The 20376-nt window shown below is 42.6% G+C and overlaps 1 protein-coding gene across 4 annotated transcripts in view; it reads left to right on the top strand.

Moving 5' to 3' along the window:
• ERBB4 (erb-b2 receptor tyrosine kinase 4) overlaps positions 1 to 20376 on the top strand; it is a 912234-nt gene that overhangs the window by 752916 nt on the left and 138942 nt on the right. For all 4 annotated transcript variants that reach the window (XM_066626312.1, XM_066626139.1, XM_066626395.1 and 1 more), the window contains exon 20: positions 15738 to 15923. In XM_066626312.1, the coding sequence (XP_066482409.1) occupies positions 15738 to 15923 (186 nt within the window). The remainder of the gene's footprint in view (positions 1 to 15737; positions 15924 to 20376) is intronic.

Genomic DNA, 20376 nt, shown 5'->3' with positions numbered 1-20376 from the left:
TAAAAGTAGACTACCTCAGAATGCCAGATGCAAGGGAGGGTGCCAGGATCCAGGTCTCTTATTGTCTCGTGTGCTCCCTGTTGGGCCACTGTGAGATACTGGAAGCTGGACTAGATGGGCCTTTGGCCTGATCCAGTGGGACTCTTCTTATGTTCTAATGGCACTTTGGAAAGTGGACGGATGGACAGGTAGATAGTACTATGATCTCAGCAGAAAGAGCAGGTGAGGAACCTGAAAATCACAGGCTTTTTGAGCAAAGCCTTTGTAAGGTCTTTGTAAGGACTCCTGTCACACATAGCAATTCGGCTTCCTGGATTTGGAGAAGAAAAAAAAAACTCACATCATTTACTTATTTGGGTAAGAATTGTGGCTCCTAACATTCCATTGAAAACTACTGAGGCCCTGAGACCCAAATTCTCCAGCTCATTCCCCACATACTCAGAACCTGCCTGTGACCTTAAAGCTTGCCAAAATACAGAGAGAAGGAAATATTGAAAATTAATAAAATGAGATGCGTAATTACTCAACAATCTTTCTGCTGTAGTTAAAAAAAATGAACCAGGGAAAAAAACACCCAGTTTTAAAGGCTGGCTTTGTTACCAGAACTGAGCAATTAGTGCCAATGCTTTACAATACAAAATTGAAAGCCCATATCAAAGAAGTTCCTATTATTTAGGCGTTTTCTCTGTATGCCTCCTGCTTGTATTAGCAATTCAGAATAGGCACGTTGGTATTTCAATTTCTAAATGGTAATGTATATGCCAGGTTGCTGTTAGACTGATAATAAATGAAGGTTTTATGGGATATGTGTTAATAATACAAGGTATTATTTTTTGTCAATGTACACATAATGCCTTCCAGAAAGGGTGATGTATGGTTCAAGGTTAACAGTCAATCAGCACATGTCTGATTGGTGTAGAACTGTCTGGATATGAAAATCAATCAGATCTAAGACATGTGTGCGTATAGATGTAATTTGCTAGCCAAGCAATTTTGGAAACTTTATTTTCTAAAACAGAAGTCCTTTATGCTGGTAAGTTATTACTTGCTAGGCTTCTCATGATAACAAACCTCAGCTCAGTGACTCAGAAATCAGCAACAAAACATAAAGTGGTGGGGGGGGGGGGGAGAGGCCCTGAGAAGGAACAATGCATCATTAGTCATTGTTGTTTCAGTGTGCTAAGGAGCCAAGGATCTAGGGATGGGAGCGCCTTTGGTTGAGGACAAACAGATTTTTATGTGGAAAATTAGATAAAGTATGGCTAGCAGATGAAGGGCACAGAATGTTTGTTTGTGCCTTATGGTTACATCAGAGCAACCTGACCTTTGAACATCTGTCATTATCAAGATGAACAGAATTATTATTAGTATTACCTATAATCACCTGAAGAAATAGAATTCTCTCAAATTCTATTTCACTTTCTGACCTGCCACATTTCCAGGGTCTGAAGGAGGAGAACCACTGAAATTCAAGTAGTTGAACAGAATAAACCAGATCTGAGCCAGGAGTTGGTGCAGGTTTTTGCAACTTGGTTCAACACTAAAAAAAAAACAGCTCTTCCTTTCAGTAATGTTGGACTCTGCTTGCAAAATTGCCTATTTATTCCTTAAACGTGCCTTGGGGACATCATTGAGTAGCCACATTTTGTGGGCCACATATCACTCTTAAATCCCTAAACCACCTATTAATTCACAAAGTCTGTGGAATCGGGAAAGTAGGAAAGGCAAACAATTGTGCAGAACGGGTTCAGCATACCGAGTGGTTGTCCAGATGAATTTTTATCTCACTGAAATCACTTCCTTAACCCCAAAATGGAAACTGATGAATATATTTGATGCAGACGTGGTAAATCCTTCCTAGCTTAGCCCCAGCCATCAAAATCCTGCCCAGATTCACAGCGGTTTTTTGACAGTACAGATAGCTCTATCAGTAGACAGTATCGATAGACAGTATCACTCTATATACATGCCCATGGCAAATAAGTGCTGTAGTTGGGAGGGAAACGTCCAAAAATACATAGCCCAGTTTGTATGTTAATCCAGAACAGGAAAAGAAGCACAATTGGCTTGGACTTTTTCATTCCCTGCTTCTATTGTTGTTGGAATCTGGAACTTGAATTCTCTCACTGAGATCAGTCAACTAAAAAAAAAATCTGGGGTTTATCCACTTCACAACCAATGAAAATTTCCATTTAACTGCAGAGGTAGGAAGCATGATATACTTGCATTTATTTTCTGGGTCCTGTGTAATGAACTAACATTGTACTGTGCAGTAGTGTTCCCCTGGAAGGGTCCCCCCAGAGGGGGAGCAAAGCAATAAGTTTTGCAGGTCGCCTCAACAGTGGTGTGGCTAATTAACGTGTAGCCCAAAGCAGAGCTCAAAATGATGCCCCAGAAGTGATGTCACAACCAGAAGTGACACCACGCCCAGGCTTTTTAAAAAGTGCAAATTGGGGGGAAACCTGCCATCTCCCAGCAGCTCACCACTCACTTGATCTGCCACCTCCCCCCAGCCAGTGGCATAGCTAAGGCATCTATCTGCTACCTGAGATGAAAGGAGATTTTGTAGCCTCCCCTCCATGACAAAATCAAATTTAATTAAGTAAATAAAATGTGTGCCTCTTATTTGTTAGAGGCACTGTGCTGAGGTGAAGAGGGACAGTTATTCTCTCCCTGTTAAATATAAGAGGAGCACTACTTGAAAAAGTGCCTCTTTACCAGTTAGCAGGAGTAGCTGTATTATGATACATGGAAATGAGAGCTGATTCATATTAACATTGGTTTCATGCTGTATCATCATAGCATCACATGGGCTCTCAGAACAATCAGTCTCATAGGTCAGTTCTGAGTTTAAAAAAATCTACTTTTTGTTCTTTAAGGTAGTTGTGTTTTCATTTTCTAGTTAATTGGCCATAGCATTTGATAGAAAACAGATATTATAATGTGGTTTGTTCCATTGCATTATGCATTAAATTACCTTTACAACAATATATAACATTATGTTATATGTATTATATGTACATACCAATTTTTTCACATTTTTGACCACTAGGGTCTAGCTCAGCTTGTGGCCCCCCTTAAACTCGTTGCCCGGTGCAGCTGCTACCCCCTGCACACCCTTAGCTACACCACTGGGTCTCAACATGCCATGGAAGCTGCTCCTCCCCCTAGCTGTTGGAGCCATTCTGAGGAGCAAGAGCAACACAGAGGAGATGCCTCCATGTTACTCTCACCCAAAAAACAGTGCTTTGCTTTAGTGTTTTCTGGGAATGCTACTGCTGCTGTGGAATAAATCAGCTGATGGGCCAATAATGGGTTGGCAGGCCAGCAGGCAGTAGGAAGGCAGAGGGAGACTAACTAGTAAATAGTCAAGTCTGTAGCACCTCAGTGCCATCTGCTGGCAATTAGGAAGTTATTGAAATCATTCAAACTGCCAGCAGATGGCAGCAGGAAATGGAATTTTCTGCCAAATTCAGTTCTCTTTACACATTTTTTCTTGTTCTTTTGGTTTTGTGTTCTGCCAAATCCTAATCTAAGCTCTGCCTGGAGAATTATGCCAACATTTAGCTAATTAGCACCCCTTTTTTACCCAAGAATGACCCTGGTTCTGCCTTGCAGACCTGCTGGACCCCACCTCCAGTGTAGCTTGCCTGTTCAACCTGCAGAGGTCCTCTCTCCTGCCAGCAGCCTCCCACCACTACAGCAGCCCCTTGGTCCTCAGCAGGTCTTGGGCACAGCAGCCACACATCAAACTCCAGTGTCTTCAGCAGTCTCTAAAGTCAATTAGCCATCAGTTCCTTAGTCCATTAATCCAGTCTGCCCTTCCTCAAGCTTTTTTCCTTCTATTACCCACAAACCCTTCCTGCCTCAGGTGCTCCTTATATCCCTGAGGGCCCTATTGCCTTCAAGTGGCTGCAGCTGTGCAGCACACTCTGCTGGATGCCCAGGCCTTACCCTTAAAGGAGCCACTGCTGACACCACACCCTACCTCCTTGCCAGATCTACCGAGATTCCAATACACTTCGTTATCCTCTTTTTCTTATGTAGACTGTTATAAACCTTTTACAGCTTAATCTTTTAATAAACCTTTTACAGTTAAACCTGCCTGGTTCCTGGTACAGGAAGTCATGTTCCCTTTCTCTGCAGGCACTACTATAACAATGATTTTGATAGAAACCCCTGATGTTCAGTATGTTCTAGGAGGGGCATTCTGCCAGGGAGCCCCTCTGACTTGCCTGATCTCCTGGGCTGGTGGACAGTGAATTCAGTCTACCAAGGCTTTCCCCTATTAAGATGCATGTCCAAACAAGGGAGAGAAAGGGGCGGGAAGGAAGGGAAGGTACTAACCACTAGATACTACTGCCCTAGTTCAGCATGTGATTCCCTCTCTTGACCCTGTCACATGTCTTTTTCTTTTTTAATCAAATGAATGGGATCTCAGTCCTGGCCAGAAATCAAACATTTTGCTTCTTACAGCAGTAGTAAAAAGCAGTTTGCTTTGTCCCATTCTTTCCTGAATTTAATACAATTTGGGTTCAGAATAGGACAAATGGATCCCTGGGTCATCATGCTGTTGCTTGTTTTTAATATTTATAAATAGTTACAGAGGGGCTATTATCTGAGTTTTTGCCTCTGGAGTGATTGAAAGTAGTTGCCCAGGAATTTTGTTTTAGTTTAGAACACTTGCTGTTGATTGGGTGGAGAAATCATTATTGTAAAAGAAAAAAAAAATTAGGTAATAACCAGATAACAGAGGCCTGGCATTTTCTCAACTCTTTGTCTCTGGAGGAAAATGCTGGGGATTCTGAGATGCGATACCAATTTGCTTGTGATAAGAGTGATATTAGCAGTCAATACCACTTTACAGCTGGTTCATTAATCAGGTTGCAAAGCCAAGCCATGTGATAGGGGAAATATTGACTGTTTTTCCACAGAGATAGCAACGCAACTGCTTGTCTGCTCCAGACGTGAACCTTCCACAAATGAGATTTCCTTTAAATCAGCATTGGTGAAGAAAGTCCTCTATATTTTTGTATTGAGTGATTGCAACACTCAGAATTAGACAGAAAACTGCAGCTTGCAAAACGTCTTGCTGTTATTGGTGATGTCCCTAATGGGGTCATGTTCTTTCCAACACTGATTTTAGTTGGCATTGACTATTGTGCATCAAAGAAGACTAGTTTATTCCTTTATGAATGGGCTTTAGGTTTCACAGTCAGTCCTCCTTTTGCGGATGTTTCAAGCGAAGCTGGGCTGGGTTGTAGACCTGTGACTAGAGCTCTCTTGTGAACAGGAGCTGGCTTACAGATTCCATGGCCTTTTTGAGAAAGAAATGTTTTTCTTTTTGAAGTTCAGTACTTGCCTTCAAAAACATGGAGGGAAGGCAACACTACTGTGCACATATTGAGAGAGATTTTTCTCATCCCAGAGTCTCATAATGAAAATGACCCATCTCAGAAGGTAATGTGGTAGAAGATGAGGATGAAAATGCTTTCATAGAACCGCTTTTCAAAAATTTATCCCAGTTGCAAGTTTTCCGCCCAAGCAAACCTGCCTTCCACTTTCCATAAGATTTGTACTGCTCCTTTTGCTGAATGGCTGTAGGCTCATACTCAAAGCAACCCTTTCAGTGTTCTTTCATTTCTGAAAATACATTAATAACACAGGCCAACACACATATTACTGTCTTAAAAGTTAGACCTGTTCCTGGGTATATTTGGGGTGCCGATTCCAAAAATGTCATCAGTATTGCCCTATCATGTCTGGTTTCAGAGATACAGCATAGCCTTGTTAGTGAATAGTTAAGCAACTTCCTTATGAGGAAGCCTATGCCATGGCTTCTTCACGAGAACACTGCTTGAACCATTCACTAATGAGGCTATGCCGTACCTTCAAAACTAGATGTGTTAGGGCAAATCTGATGCTAATTTTGGAATCAGCACCTGAAATTCATATAAAACCACCATAAATTTTTAAAAAGCTTTTCTGATCCTCCAATTCACAGTGTAATGTACTGTAAAAAACAAACAAAAACAGTTACATTCTTCTCCAGCCTGTGTTGGTTCCCTATCCTTAATTCAAGAGAATTTTCTTCAGGATCATGTCAGTCGTCCTTTCAATAACTCTGGCAAGGTAGAGCAAAGTGATGCTACCTATATCACCCACTGGTGCTTGAAGCTGAGAGAGAATGGCTTGCTGAAGAGGCTGATGTGAATCTGAAAGGTAAGTGTTGAACTACAGACTTTACAACTTAAACCAATGGTTCCCAAATGTGCCACTGCCACAGTGCCCTTCATCCACAGCACCCTTTCAGATCTCAAGAGGGTGATCTGAGATCACCCTTGCACAATCTGAGCCCACTGAGCTGGGAAGAAGAAATTGCAGAGTACCCCAATGAGTGCACCATGACACATAGTTTGGGAACCACTGACTTACATGATGAATGGGACAATAAGAGCGGTGCTTGTTTATTGATCTGTCTGCTGCATTCATGTGTAAGGAGAGAGTGTCTGCTCCTTACCAAAAGGGATTGATGAATGAAACAAGCCTATTTCCTCTCCCCACCTAACTTTTCCATGTCCCATGACCCTGATACTTTTCTCGCAACTGAGTTCTTATGTCAGATGCCCCAGCCCAGATGTTTTGTTATCAGAAATGGCTGAGAGAAAGATACCCAAAGAACGGCTATGGAGGCATGAGGGATAGGAAGGTCCATTCCCCATTCCATGCTCCCGCCTTGATATAAAAATTACTCACCTCATTCTGCGTTGTATATGAAGGGGCAGATACATGAAAAATAAACAGGGTTGCCAGTCCCATCTAGTTTGACCTTTCTTCCCATGTGTATAATGATGGCGACTGCTCTTCTCTCAACTACTTTGACCTTTAATTGCTGTGCTGTACCACCATGTTTGTTTTATGACTTTCAGTTAATGGTGATGGTGAACATAACTACATCCTAGGGAGAACTTAGGGATATTTTTTGGTGTTGTTTCTGCATGTAGTTAAATATTTCATTCTATATTTCATTCCACTCTGAAATTTTTGTGTAGTCCACATATGGCTACGTCAGCTACAACAGCTCGTCAGTCTAGAGGGATGCATTTGGTAGGAGGTTTTTCAAAACTTAATATGCAAGCAAAATATGTTGAAGATACATCAATTTGTAATTGCTTCCTCCCAAAGGCAGCTCAGATATAACACTGTAGACATGTTTCTTTGCTGTAGCAATTACAGGTACCATAAAATTAATGAAAAAATGTTTGTCCGCTCTAATATCTTTCTCCTGTCACACAGCACACATTTGTGGTTTTCCAAAGAATTCCCAGGGCAGTGCAGTAAGCTTCTTAAGTAGTTTAAAGAGTCTGTGTGGTTGCAATGCAAAAAAGTGAAGTAGGGAAAGGCAAATGGAAGGAGGCGTCAAGTCTCTTTTTTCTGAAATGCAAAAAACGTTTGAGAATGTCAGGCCACATAATACCTTTTTAGCTGATTCTGCAGTCACTGAAGAGCTTGGGCTGCATCTGTACATCTCCCAAACACAACTCCCAAACACAAGTGGTTATACTGAGATGTAAATATCAGGGATGAGAACTCAAGTCAAGTGACTAGAGTTCAAACTGCGAAAATGCGGATTTTTTGCTGACTCATGCAGACTTGAGTCACGTGTGTCAAAGACTCGGGAGAACATTCAAGTGCCAAGCTCCTGACTCAGGGTTGCTATGCGTTTGGGTGACTTGAGTCGCCCACAAACAGCTAGTGGTTGTGCTGCCTCCATCTTGCCTGAAAACCCTCTTGCGTTGATCCGGAAGCTGGGCTTTGCATGTGCAAGCAGCAGCTCCAGCAGCAGGGTATGTTATGTTCAGAGGCTGGGGGGGGGGGGGAAGCAAAATGGTTAATTTTTTTTGTTTGGACTTAAAACTTAAAGGATCTTAGGATGCAGGACTTGTAACAACTTTTGCAAAACTATCAATTTTAGCTGACTGGGTACTCCACATGAGGGTCCTGTATGTGTACAAAACACAGGGGAAGGAGGCACTTCTTATTGTCCCCAGACTCTCTATTGGATGAAGGATGTGTCTTCGGGAGAGGGAAAGTGAGAGGGGAAGCTGTTTTTTACCATAGTGACAAGTGGGTTTTGCAAGCAAGAGGGACTGGAGGAGGTGGGTGGAAGCCAGGGGGAGGTGGTTCAGTCAGCCTACCTATCCGCCTGCCTGTTTCCAGACTGCCTGTGTGTGTGTGTGTGCCTCTCTGTTCTGTGCCTGGCTTAGCCTGTGTGCCATAGGCTAGGCTGCAATGAATGAATGAATGTCCACTACTTTCACAAGCCTCCTCCTCCATGGTCAGCTGGGAAGAAAAGGAAACCCCTGTCTTTGAATATCACAATGAAACTCTCTGAGGGAGTTCTGAGTAGAGCTGCAAAGGAGAAGTGGGTGGGTCATACATAAGCTAGCCTCCCATCATTGTGGGTGAGTGATGCATCTTGCCTGCCACTTCTGTTCCCTTTCTCGATCACTCCTGCTGCCTCCATCTCTTCCTGCCTTACTGAGCTGGGATGCATCCTCCCTCCCTCCCTCCCTGTAGGTCCACCCCTGCCTGCGATGTGAAGGGGTTGGTTTTGTGGCTGCTGGAGTGGAATTATACGGAGGGAACCAATTGGCATGTTCTGCACTGCTGCCTTACAGATGGGATAGATGGGGACAGCAGGGGAGTATTTACAAAGAACTTTAAAACACACACTGAGCCCGGCAGCAGCCCTGTTTTTTCCTGGGGAGCCACAGACTTGAAACTCGAGTCTTTTTAAGTCACAAAACTACTCTGGGAGACTCGGAAAGTCAGCCCATTAGGATTCATTTTCAAGTTGAGTCATGTGGGCAGACTCATGACTCAACTCAAGTCAAGCTGCGCTGGACTCGCTCATCCCTGGTAAATATTGCAGAAGAACTTCTAGATCAGGTCAGAGAGCATCTTCTTTTTTATGGTTTGCCCTCATAAAAAGAATACAGCGCTGGGACCCTATTCTAACTGGAAGCTGTAACAAAGTTACAAAATGAGAACAATACTGAACAAAGCTGTCAGGCGTCCCCTTAGAAACATGTCCAGCAAATTGTAACAATCTGGAAACATAAAGGGTTCTTTGATCCCTGCAGTGTCCCAGGGACATGTAGTTTCCAGGGCACCTGACATCACTACTGTGTACTCGGAGGTCTGGAAAAGTGCATGTCCCCGAGGCTGAGCCATTGGTGTTTCAGCATTTCAGGAATCAGGAGGGACAAGAGGTCTTGTAGAGAGGTCTTTCAGTGAACACTGCTAGATGTATTTGATGCAGATAGAAGAGGGCAACAAGGCTCAAGTATGGAGGGGGGTTTGGAGGGAAGAAGGAGATATTTGGGCTGGCTGCATTCTCAGTGATGCCATTGGAAGTGTGTCAGGGTTTCTCGAGGCCCAATTTGGGGGAAAAAAATTTTCCCCAAGCATTTTTTCCAAGTCTAATTCTAAAATTTGGGAATATTTGATTGTATCGCTGAGAATGTGGAAGGGCCCAGATACCTTCTCCACCCCTGCCAGGGCACCCAATCTCTCCATCCATGGGCAGGTTTGAGCATTTTTATGGAAAGTAGGTTGTATCAGCTACATCCAATTCTTAACCAAGATGTGAGGAGTTCTTCCACCATTACATTTGTGTATTTTTAGTATCATAGCCTGTTTTGTGCATTTCTTACGCAAAAGTGGTGCAAAAATGAATATTATTTCAAGATAAGTACAACTCTTATCGGTTTGGTTTTCTTACAAAAAATAACTTCCTTTGACTATCAAATGCAATATGGCACAAGACCATGGATTGAACTAACAGATCTGTCAAAATATTTTCTCTTCCATGCCTCCCTCCCCCCCACCTTCCACTTGAAGGGCCAAAAAAATTAGTCCAGATCTTCATCAGGCTACAAAGAAAAAAATTCCACAGTTTAAAACACGATATCAGTTATTGCACTGAACTGAAAGAAAATAACATTTTGTTGTGATGTGGGGTGGGGAGAGGGAATAAAGTAGCACATTATTTTGTTTGTAGAAAATGGATAATGTACTTGTCAACATACATTTATTCTGGCGGCCTTCAGTGCTATTTTCTTGTGGCAGTCTATAAGAAAACACTGTATCTTGTAGACCCCATGCAGGCTTGGCAGCAGAATAGTGTATTCATTTTAACATGTAACTAGCCATTTAAACTGAACTGCTTCTCTTGCCTTTCCCCCCCCTTCCCCTTTACAACCATTAGTTTCGCTGGGTCCTTATTCTGTCCCTTCCAAACCACATCTTGTGACTAGTCTGTATTTTTTTTAATGTCTTCACATAATTTCAAAAGGAGACAAAGTAAGAAATAAATAAATCAAGTTAAGCCAACTGCAAAAAAAAAACCAAAAAAAAAAAAAAAAACACCCTACAATTAGTGTCATGCTTATCTTTTCTTTCTTTCCTTTTTAAAAAAATAGGAACTATTATGCAAATACTCTGTAATTTGGTTTCAAATGCTCTTTGTGCTCTGATGAGCAATTTTCTTTAACATCAACCCAGGCTTCTTGCCAAGATTCCCCCCCCCCCACCCCACAATATAATTTTTTGCCTCTACCCTTCTATCCTCTTTTATTTTTCTTAATAGTTCCATTTGGTTAGAAGCAAGATCTTTGGATATTTTTCTCCACTACGCTATTACTTGTAGCTTATCATTGTGGTTATTATTTAACTTGTTAGAAATATGTGTAAAGGTTTTCCAGGTAGCAAGGTGCTGCCTGAAGCAAAGAATGAGATTGCACCCTTCAGCCCTGCACACTACACAAAACCACGGCCATAAGTGCTTTTCTATAGTTGGTGGGTAGTTTTTTTGTTTTGTTCTGAAGAAAAATGATGGTAGTGAGTCTTTGTGCTTGTGAACAAACAGACAAAAAACAGATTGTTTCCCTACTACAGTTCAGAAGAACAAGATGACACATTACCAAATGTTTAGAAACAGTTATTTAAACTGTAAGAGCCCAATCCTAATCATGTCTACTCAGAAGTAAGTCCCATTGCAGTCAATGGGGCTTACTCCCAGGCAAGTGTGGATAGGATTGGGCTGTAAGTCATTTTGGGGAGCCTGCCCTGGATGAAAAAGCAAGGTATTACTCTCTCTCGTGCTCTCTCTCTCACACACACACACACATATATCTATAAAAGAGATATACACAGAAGTTGGATACACTTTCAAGTTAATATAAAGTCTACCCCACAATTTGATTCACTCACCAGTTTTGGTAGCAGTGGGGAGAGGAAAATGCAGGCATGTGCCCTAGCGGTAGTCTGTCTAGGCCAGTGGTTCCCAAACTGAGAGCCATGGCTCCCTGGGGAGCTGCATAAACCAGCCATGGAGCCACAGAATCCTTGTGAAAAGCCTACTGCCCTATAATAATAATAATAATAATAATAATAATAATAATAATAATAATAATAATAATAATAATAATAATAATACAGGTATTTATATACCGCCTTTCTTGGTCATCAGATTTTTCCTCAGACTTTAATTCAAGGCGGTTTACATAGGCAGGCAATACTAAATCCCAATAGGGATTTTTACAATTGAAGAAGGTTCTGTCTTTCAAGAACCACAACACTTCAGATGGATCTTTTATGATCTGGTATCCCATTCTGGCCTCCATTTTCCTCCCACACAGTGGCCAAAGAGCAGGTGGAATAACTCAGCATAACTTGGCTAGGCTTGTCAGCTGCTTCAAGGTCTTGCCGTTCACGGTGTCAGTGGCCTCGAACTGGCGACCTTCGGATGTTATCTTCAGGCAAACGGAGGCTCTACCCTCTAGACCAGACCTCCTGCCCTATACAACATATAGGATTGTTGCCCTAATGGGGAGCTGTTGCCAACGTCCCAGTAGGTCAAGGGAGCCTCCAGTTGAAATGTTGAGGAACCACTGTTCTAGGCAATGACTAGAGAAAGGAGGAACAAGAACAAAGGAGACAAGCATGAAGACATAATTTGTGGTTTAAAAAGAAAAACATAAAGTAACTCTCAGAATGGGCTGCTATGCTGAGAGGAGAAACAGAAGTTGGGTGAGGTGAGAAACCAAAGTATTTCTCCTTACCACTCTGCTGACTTGGCAGAGAAGGGGTACCTGACCAGAGGAAGGAAAGAAAGAAGAGAGAGTATGCATTTTGCAGTGTGGGACATCTTCTCACCTATATTATCAAGTGGGGGGGACGGGACTCTCTGGACAGGTGGTAGCATGCTCATGGGGGGGGAAAGAGAGGAAGGAAAGGGGGAGTTGGCCCCAACAACTTGGCCAGGCCTTCTCAGCAGCAACCAGTGAAAGACTGCTCTTGCACACTTCTGCTGCTCAACTGGATAGCTTAGAGTATGAGCAGCATAATTGCCAGCAAGGTGTACATGTATGGAAAGTTCAGGCTTCAGTTCTGGGCAATGGAGATGGAGCAATGCCATTGATGATCATGGAATGGCTGGCTGGGACTAGAAAGGTGTTGCAGCAGCATAGCTTGGGGGGGTAAGAACTGCAGTCCCTCCCACTCGCCGTCTGAATCATTCCTGGCAGTGATGGCAATGCGCAGGCACTTGCTGAACCAAAGGGAGTCTCCTGTGTGTTGCTGTCACTGCCTGGAATGGCTTCAGGGGCAAGTGGGAGGGGCCACTTACATGGCACGGTGCAGCTCCTGCAGTACTTACTTTTTTGTCTCTCCTCAAGCTATGCTACTGAAGAGCTGGGCAGTGATGATGATGTGCTGCATGACAGGGATTATGCTGCCCTTCAAAGAAAGGGCTTCAGCTTGCTTCATCACAGGGCTGATCCAGCAAAGCATACTGAAGACACATTTTGGGGGAAAAAAGAAAAAAAAAACACCTCATTTACCTTCTCTGTTTTCACTCTTTCTTTACTATGGTGAAATTGTGTGGAAGTGAATCGGGGCATGGCCAGATGGACTAGCAAAAGGAGTTCCAGCACATCTTCTCTCACCTTTGCAGTGCAAAGGAAAGTCTTTGTAACTGGCAAATCCAATGTGGATTTAATACGCTCTCTCATCCCTCCGCACATGCTTCAGGCTACTTGTCTGCCTGTTAAAAATGTTAATGTTCTTTCTTCATCTTATGTTTTTTTAAAAAAACCAACACAATCAGGTGTTGTTTTTTTTAAATTGAAAGATTGCTCTTGAGAGGTAAGGAGGGAGAAGTAGAGTCATGATATCACAGGGCAGCTGTCAGAAGAGCAAGTTTCCATTGAATTAGACCTCAAAGGGAAGCTTGTATGCCTGACCAAAACATGATGAGGGCACTTCCACGATCAGCTTCCTGAATTATGCCTGTTGGAGCCTGAGAGTTTGACAGCCTAGTCCTATCCAACCCTCTGGTGCTGATGCAGCTGTGCCAACAGGGTGCACACTGTATTCTGGGTGGGGGCAGTCACAGAGGCCTCCTCAAGTGTAAGAAAATGTTTGTTCCCTTTCCTTGGGGCTGAACTGCAACTGCATTGGTGCTGGAAATGGGTTAGGATTGGGTTGATAATCCCCCTTTCTCACTGACAGTTGTGAATGCCGGTGATGCACATATTTAGATAAATTTCTTAAGAATGGTCTATAACCTACATATTGAAATAGAGTTATGATTTTTTTTAATGTCCCAGTGGTTTAAATCGGAGTGCCCAAACTCCGGTGGGCATTTGTGGCCCTTAGGGACTTTCAGTCTGGCCCACGGGGAGCTCCCAGTCTCCATTGAGCCTTTGGCCCCCTGGAGACTTGCTGAAGCCCACACTGGCCCAATGCGACTGCTCTCAACGAAGGCCAACTGTTGACCTCTCGTGCAAGCCACAGACAGAGGTCTCTCTCTGCTGCTTGTGCTGTTGCACATCTGCGAAGTGGCAGCAAAGGAAAGGACAGCCTTGCTTTCTGCAAGGTCTTTTATAGGCCTTGAGCTATCACTAGACCTTAGTTCATTCATATAAGCTCTATCTCTATTATATTCATTCATGTAAATTCATGTAACTTTATTCAAATTTTAAATTGAATAAATTAAACTAATTGTAAATTAGTTCATTTTTCCTTGCCCCCAACACAGTGTCAGAGAGATGATGTGGCCCTCCTGCCAAAAGGTTTGGACACCCCTGGTTTAAATGATAGACTAATATTGCTGACAGTCCTTTTCTGGGCCTAAAAGTGCCTTAGCGTTGACCGGATCTTACCAGATATAAATAAGTTAGAAATATGAAACCATGCATTTTTAAGTATTATACTTAATACTTGATGTTAAAGTTTACTTTAAATTTAATACAATTTTATTAAAATTGATTTACAATTCTATAAATTACTGTTTCACGTAATAAGCAAAAGCATTTGAAAGGCCTAGATTTTTAATATTGAGAGAACCAAACAGTCCTTCCCCATTTCAAAATGTTCATTGAAATGTCATCAGATTTCATATGAAATCTTCATTAAACACAAATCTGGTAGGTGGTTCTGGATCAGTCAAAACGCAGAATTTTGAGCATGCTTAGCTGTACCTTGTTCCCTCAGGAGTTACAGTGTGCCTGGCTTCTGCTGTTATATTAATGAGAATATCAGAAAATACCCATATTGTACTAGAGATCTCTCAAACCTAAAAATTGTGTTTACTTTGAGGGGTGGGGGACGATGTTAGCCATTGCAGCAAAACCAGCAAAGAGACTTGTGACCCCTCAGGCCACATAGATTTTGTGTATCTTTGCAGTTGGGAGTAATGACTGGGTTAGAGTTGTGCAGCCTGTCTCTTAATGTGCAGTGTTAGTAGTGCATTTTCACACCCTCAGCTTTATATATGTAGATATTTTTTTCAAAGATATTCTGGAGAATAAATTCTAGTAAAGCAGGTACCATCCCACTGTCTCTTGGGGGAGAGGATTCCACACATGGGTACACTTACTGAAAAGGCCCAGATTCCAGCTACCAAGTACTTCGTCTCTGAAGACGATGGCTTCAGAGCACAGCTTTTGAGCTCTTACTGAGTGGAGCAGGTTCATATGGGAGCAGGTGGTCCTTTGTACTTTTTAGCACCACAGCAACTAAATGGGGACATGGAAATATTTACAGATGGGCACTGAAATCTGATGTTCAACAATATATTAAACACTTGTATTGGCAACCTTCAGTCTCGAAAGACTATGGTATCGCGCTCTGAAAGGTGGTTCTGGAACAGCGTCTAGTGTGGCTGAAAAGGCCAATCCGGGAGTGACAATCCCTTCCACACCGGGAGCAAGTGCAGTCTGTCTCTGGTCTGTCTCCCTGGCTATGGGCCTTCCTTCTTTGCCTCTTAGCCTCAGACTGTTGGCAAAGTGTCTCTTCGAACTGGGAAAGGCCATGCTGCACAGCCTGCCTCCAAGCAGGCCGCTCAGAGGCCAGGGTTTCCCACTTGTTGAGGTCCATCCCTAAGGCCTTCAGATCCCTCTTGCATATGTCCTTGTATCGCAGCTGTGGTCTACCTGTAGGGCGCTTTCCTTGCACGAGTTCTCCATAGAGGAGATCCTTTGGGATCCGGCCATCATCCATTCTCACGACATGACCAAGCCAACGCAGGCGTCTCTGTTTCAGCAGTGAATACATGCTAGGGATTCCAGCACGTTCCAGGAATGTGGTGTTTGGAACTTTAAACACATGTTTAAAATATTTTTTAACACATTATTAACATATTAAACACATGATCTTTTGTATTGCAGGAAGCTCTTATAATGGCAAGTATGGATCATCCTCATCTGGTACGACTTCTAGGAGTCTGCTTGAGCCCTACGATCCAGCTGGTTACTCAGCTGATGCCTCATGGTTGTTTACTGGACTATGTTCATGAACACAAGGATAACATTGGCTCCCAGCTTCTGCTTAACTGGTGTGTCCAGATAGCCAAGGTAAGTTCTTACATGTGTTTACTGCACTGACAAACAGGCCAATTTGTAAGTTACTTTCTAGTCAGTTACTTTCATTGTAGATTTCACACTTTCTGAGATCCCTCTCTTTAAAATTATGATCTATACCAGTGGAATGCAAGAAGAAATGTTGCTTTTCATGTAGCACACACTATGATGTGGGGTGGTGGTGGTGGTGGTGATTTCTTTACCCATTACTGTGGTTTTCATGTTGACTCAGGGCCCAGTCCTATCCAACTTTCCAACACTGGTGCAGCCGCAATGCAGCCCCAAGGTAAGGGAAAAAATGTTCCCATACTTTGAGGAGGTCTCTGTGACTGCAACCCCATCACAGGATGCAGTGCATGCCCCATTGGCAGGGCTCCACCAGCACTGGAAAACTGGATAGGATTGGGCCCTCAAACACTGTATTGTATGTATTTTGCAATATTAGTATTATTGTTATTATTGAAATGCCTGTTCTAAAACAAATTAGATCTTCACTAAGAAATTCATTTTGAAAATGTAATTAAACAAGATGATTGTGTAAAGGGAGGGTTTAATTATGAAGAAAATTGGATCTCAGACAGCTAAAAGTGGTTAAGGTAGGTATTATCTCAAGGAACGTGAGGGTCTGCTGTCAATGATTTGTTGCAATAATTTAGGACCTCCCTTCTCAGCTGACCAAAGTGAAGCCAAAATGAATATTGGTCCCTTCCATGATTTTACAGTACCAGAACTTTCTGCAAAAATACGTAGGAAATGTTTTTGTTTCATAGGCAAAATGAACTTTTGTCCCCTTTTGTGGCATTTTAATTGGAACACACTGAGGAACATATAGCACCCACACAGGCAGTTTTTCATGTGATCTGCAATAGAAAATTGTGGGCAATTAGATCTGCAATAGAAAAGTCAGGAGATGACATATTCCACACCAAATGGCCTCATCGGTCATTGTTTCTCCCTCTCAGTCCTCCTTTCAGTTTCCTTTGCATGTTTCCCCCCCTAACCGCTGGTGCACAATTAAAGCAGTTCAGGCTTCTGTACAATTGGCCTGGACCAAGCACAGAGAACTTGCTGCCTACCAAACCCAATGCAGCTCATTCATCATGTATGGCAGCCTTCCTGTTCTCGCAGTCTGACTGTGATCGCAAATGGGGGGGGGGGGTAGATTGTTAAGCTTCTGGCAGATCTTAATAATGACTGGTGAACTGCTTTCATATTGGTAGGTCACATTGTTCAGGACTAGTCTGGATAAATGGTCTCACATATCCTTCTTCCTGATTGTTAGCTTGGTCTTCCTGCCACAGTCATGTACCCATTTACAATGGAACAGAATTTGTCTCTGCGTCGTATTTAATTTATCTGCTAAATTGTTTGGTTTAGAATCTCAAAACCTGGTTATTTTGTTATTGTTGTTCAAAGCTCTTCAGTCTTTTTCACAAATTGCATTAAACATATCAGGGTGTATTTTGATGAGTGTGTGCAATTGCACTATTTTGTTAAGGAACGATCATTCTCAAAGCCTTCAGTTATGAAAGGTGTGATTAGGGAACATGCAAAAATTATTACTGGGCCAATGGGAAACAAAAATAAATCAAAAATGGAATCTGGGTCTAAAACATCCATAAGAAGTGCAAAATCATCCTATGTTGTCACTATAGGAATTAACAGTGGATGGCTATGCAAACTTTTCATACTACTAACTTATTCCAATGGCTAATGTAACTAAAGCAACTTAAATGCAAGTTCTGCAGTTTAATTGATTTGCTGATTGTACAGTATATCTACTGATTATATATAATAATATATAATATACAGTATTTATATACCACCTTTCTTGGTCTTTATTCAAGACTTTATTCAAGGCGGTTTACACAGGCAGGCTTATTAAATCCACGCAGGGATTTTTACAAATTGAAAGAAGGTTTTCTCTTTCAAGAACCACCACATTCAAGATGTTACACTCCGATCTGGTTTAACATTCTGGCCTCCATCCTCCCACGCTCCGAGCAGATGGAACAGCTCAGCTGCAGCTTGCCAGCTGCTTCAAGGTCGCACGGTGCCGGTGGCCTCGAACTGGCGACCTTGTGGATGTTAATCTTCAGGCAAATGGAGGCTCTACCCTCTAGACCAGACCTCCTGCCCCTGAGCCCTTTGAAATTCCAATTACTGAGCCCTTTGAAATTCCAATAATTATCATTGGTGGATATAATTTATTTAATGTAAAAGTAGATTTCTTCAATGACTGTGCATCATAATTATCCCAAGATGAGTCTACCGTGCAGAATCATGGATCCATTCTGAATGTTGCTTGGATGGAATAAAAAACCTGTGACTGTGATCCAGAAATGCAGGCTCCAGTGTATAAACTGACACTGCAATCCTGTACATATTTACTTGTGAGTAAACCCCACAGGGCACAGACTTCTGATTATTTAGGATTGTGTTGTGTGTTTCCTTATTACCAACTATCAGCCAAATCCTATGCGTGACTACTCAGAAGTAAGTCCCATTTGAGTCAATGGGGCTTACTCCCAGGAAAGAGTGGATAGGATTGGGCTGTAAGGCAGGAAAAACAGTCTCCACAGCAAACATATGGTGGGAGTTTCAAACAACCGGCTGTGGCCATTCTGTGAAAACAATGGCTATTCAAATTTATTGTTCAGCTCACTAATAAAAATGTGTATTGACATATTCACTTGTAATAGATGATTAAGGTGTGCTCTTGCCTGAGACACTTAACACTGTTGCTACTTACTGTGCATCAGCAGTATTGCCAAGTGGTAACCTTTAGAGGTAAAGTTGGATTCTTCTATGGCTTCTACTGGGGGATATATTTATTACTAGCAGTGGCTCCTTGGGGCAATCAGAGCAATCTCTGTGTGGATCATCCCAGCTGCATGGAGAATGTCCATGATAGTTCTTCAACCCCCTGGCAATGACTGATGCTGGCAGATCAAGATTTGTGTCAGCTAATACCTTGTTACTCAGATGTTCTAGCAGTCTAGCATGCACTCTAGGACTCAGTCAGCACTTTATGTGAGCAGGAGGAAATAATTTTAGAGAGCCAAATGCTTAGCAAAAAGGAGACTGAGTGGAAAGAGAAGAGACTTTTGAGTCGGTGTGAAAACAACTAAGGACAAAGATGCATTGGACGACACATAGTTGTCCTCAGTCAGTGCTTGAGAGATACTCGTGTACTCTTAGGCACAAACCAAAGCCTGTATTGGGTTTTCAGGCCTTGGAGGGGGAACAGGCTAGACCTATGCAAGTGTCACCAATCCCCCCTCTCCACCCTTCCCATGGCCTTCCCAAACCCCTTTCCTGCCTGGCAAGAACTTACGTGCTCCATCAAGTGCTACTCCTGGATTCTGTGCTGGCAGGACGGCTGGCAGGATTGCTTACTCTCCAGGTGCTACAAATGTGCTTGCAGCTTGCAGCACATTTGTGTGCAGTGCAGCAGTTGCTGCGCCAGTGCTACCAAAGAACAGGATTGCACAGTATGTTTGGGATTTCTAGATTCATGGATAAGATATGTATAGCACCTTACATTGGTCTCTTGTTCCAGAGTCTTTAAGATTTTCTGATAATTTGCCTCCAGCTTAAAAGTTATGACCAAATTTCAGAAGCAGCATTCCAGATATTTGAATCTTATGAAGAAGCAGAGATCGCAGGATGTCTGGCCTGATGAAGAAACTAACATTGCAGAGCAGTGTTGCAAGGAACACTTTATTCTAGGAACAAGACAAAAATATGTCAAGTAGCATAAATGTTTGATGGGAAAGAAGTATAGTTTCATGATACACATCATCAGCACATGATGGTGACAAAATAGTGTCTGACTTGCTTAGGAGTGATACAAATAGGGTGTGATTCCTTGGCTTGCAATGGAATTTCATTGAAACTAAAAATAATGTGGGGGGAGAGAATGCTCCAGTGGATGTAAAGTACTAAACCCAAACTAACATCCTGTTGTAGTTTTGCCTGTCCCCCTAACTCACATGCTATGAATAAAAAAAATAAAACCCTTGCTTCCAATAGTTCCCAAATTTATTTAGGTCATGATGACCCTGCAGCCTCTTCTTTCTGGCTCAGCTGGGTGTCACCATCTTAGAACTCATGAAATCCTAGATGGCAGTGCTCAAATCTCACGAGATTTCATGAGTTCCAAGATGGTGAAACCCAGGGGAACATGTGGGAGGCAGTGGCGTAGCCAACCAGTGCGCTGCCCCAGGCCATTCCGGTCACCTACTGGCACTCAAAGTAATTGTGGTGAATGTTATAATGTCATCACCGATACTTCTGGTGTTACTTCACAGTTACTTCTGGTGTCACCGCATTTACTTCTAATTGGCCACACTAGCAAAGGCTCTATGGGCATGTATAACCCAGCCATGGAGTCTTTCTTGGTCATGCTGAGGAAGGCTTCAGGGGTGGTGTCTGCCTACTCCCA

This window comes from Tiliqua scincoides, chromosome 1 (genome assembly GCF_035046505.1).
Source record: "Tiliqua scincoides isolate rTilSci1 chromosome 1, rTilSci1.hap2, whole genome shotgun sequence".
In the NCBI taxonomy this organism is placed as follows: domain Eukaryota; kingdom Metazoa; phylum Chordata; class Lepidosauria; order Squamata; family Scincidae; genus Tiliqua; species Tiliqua scincoides.
This window is presented reverse-complemented; position numbering and strand designations above follow the sequence as displayed.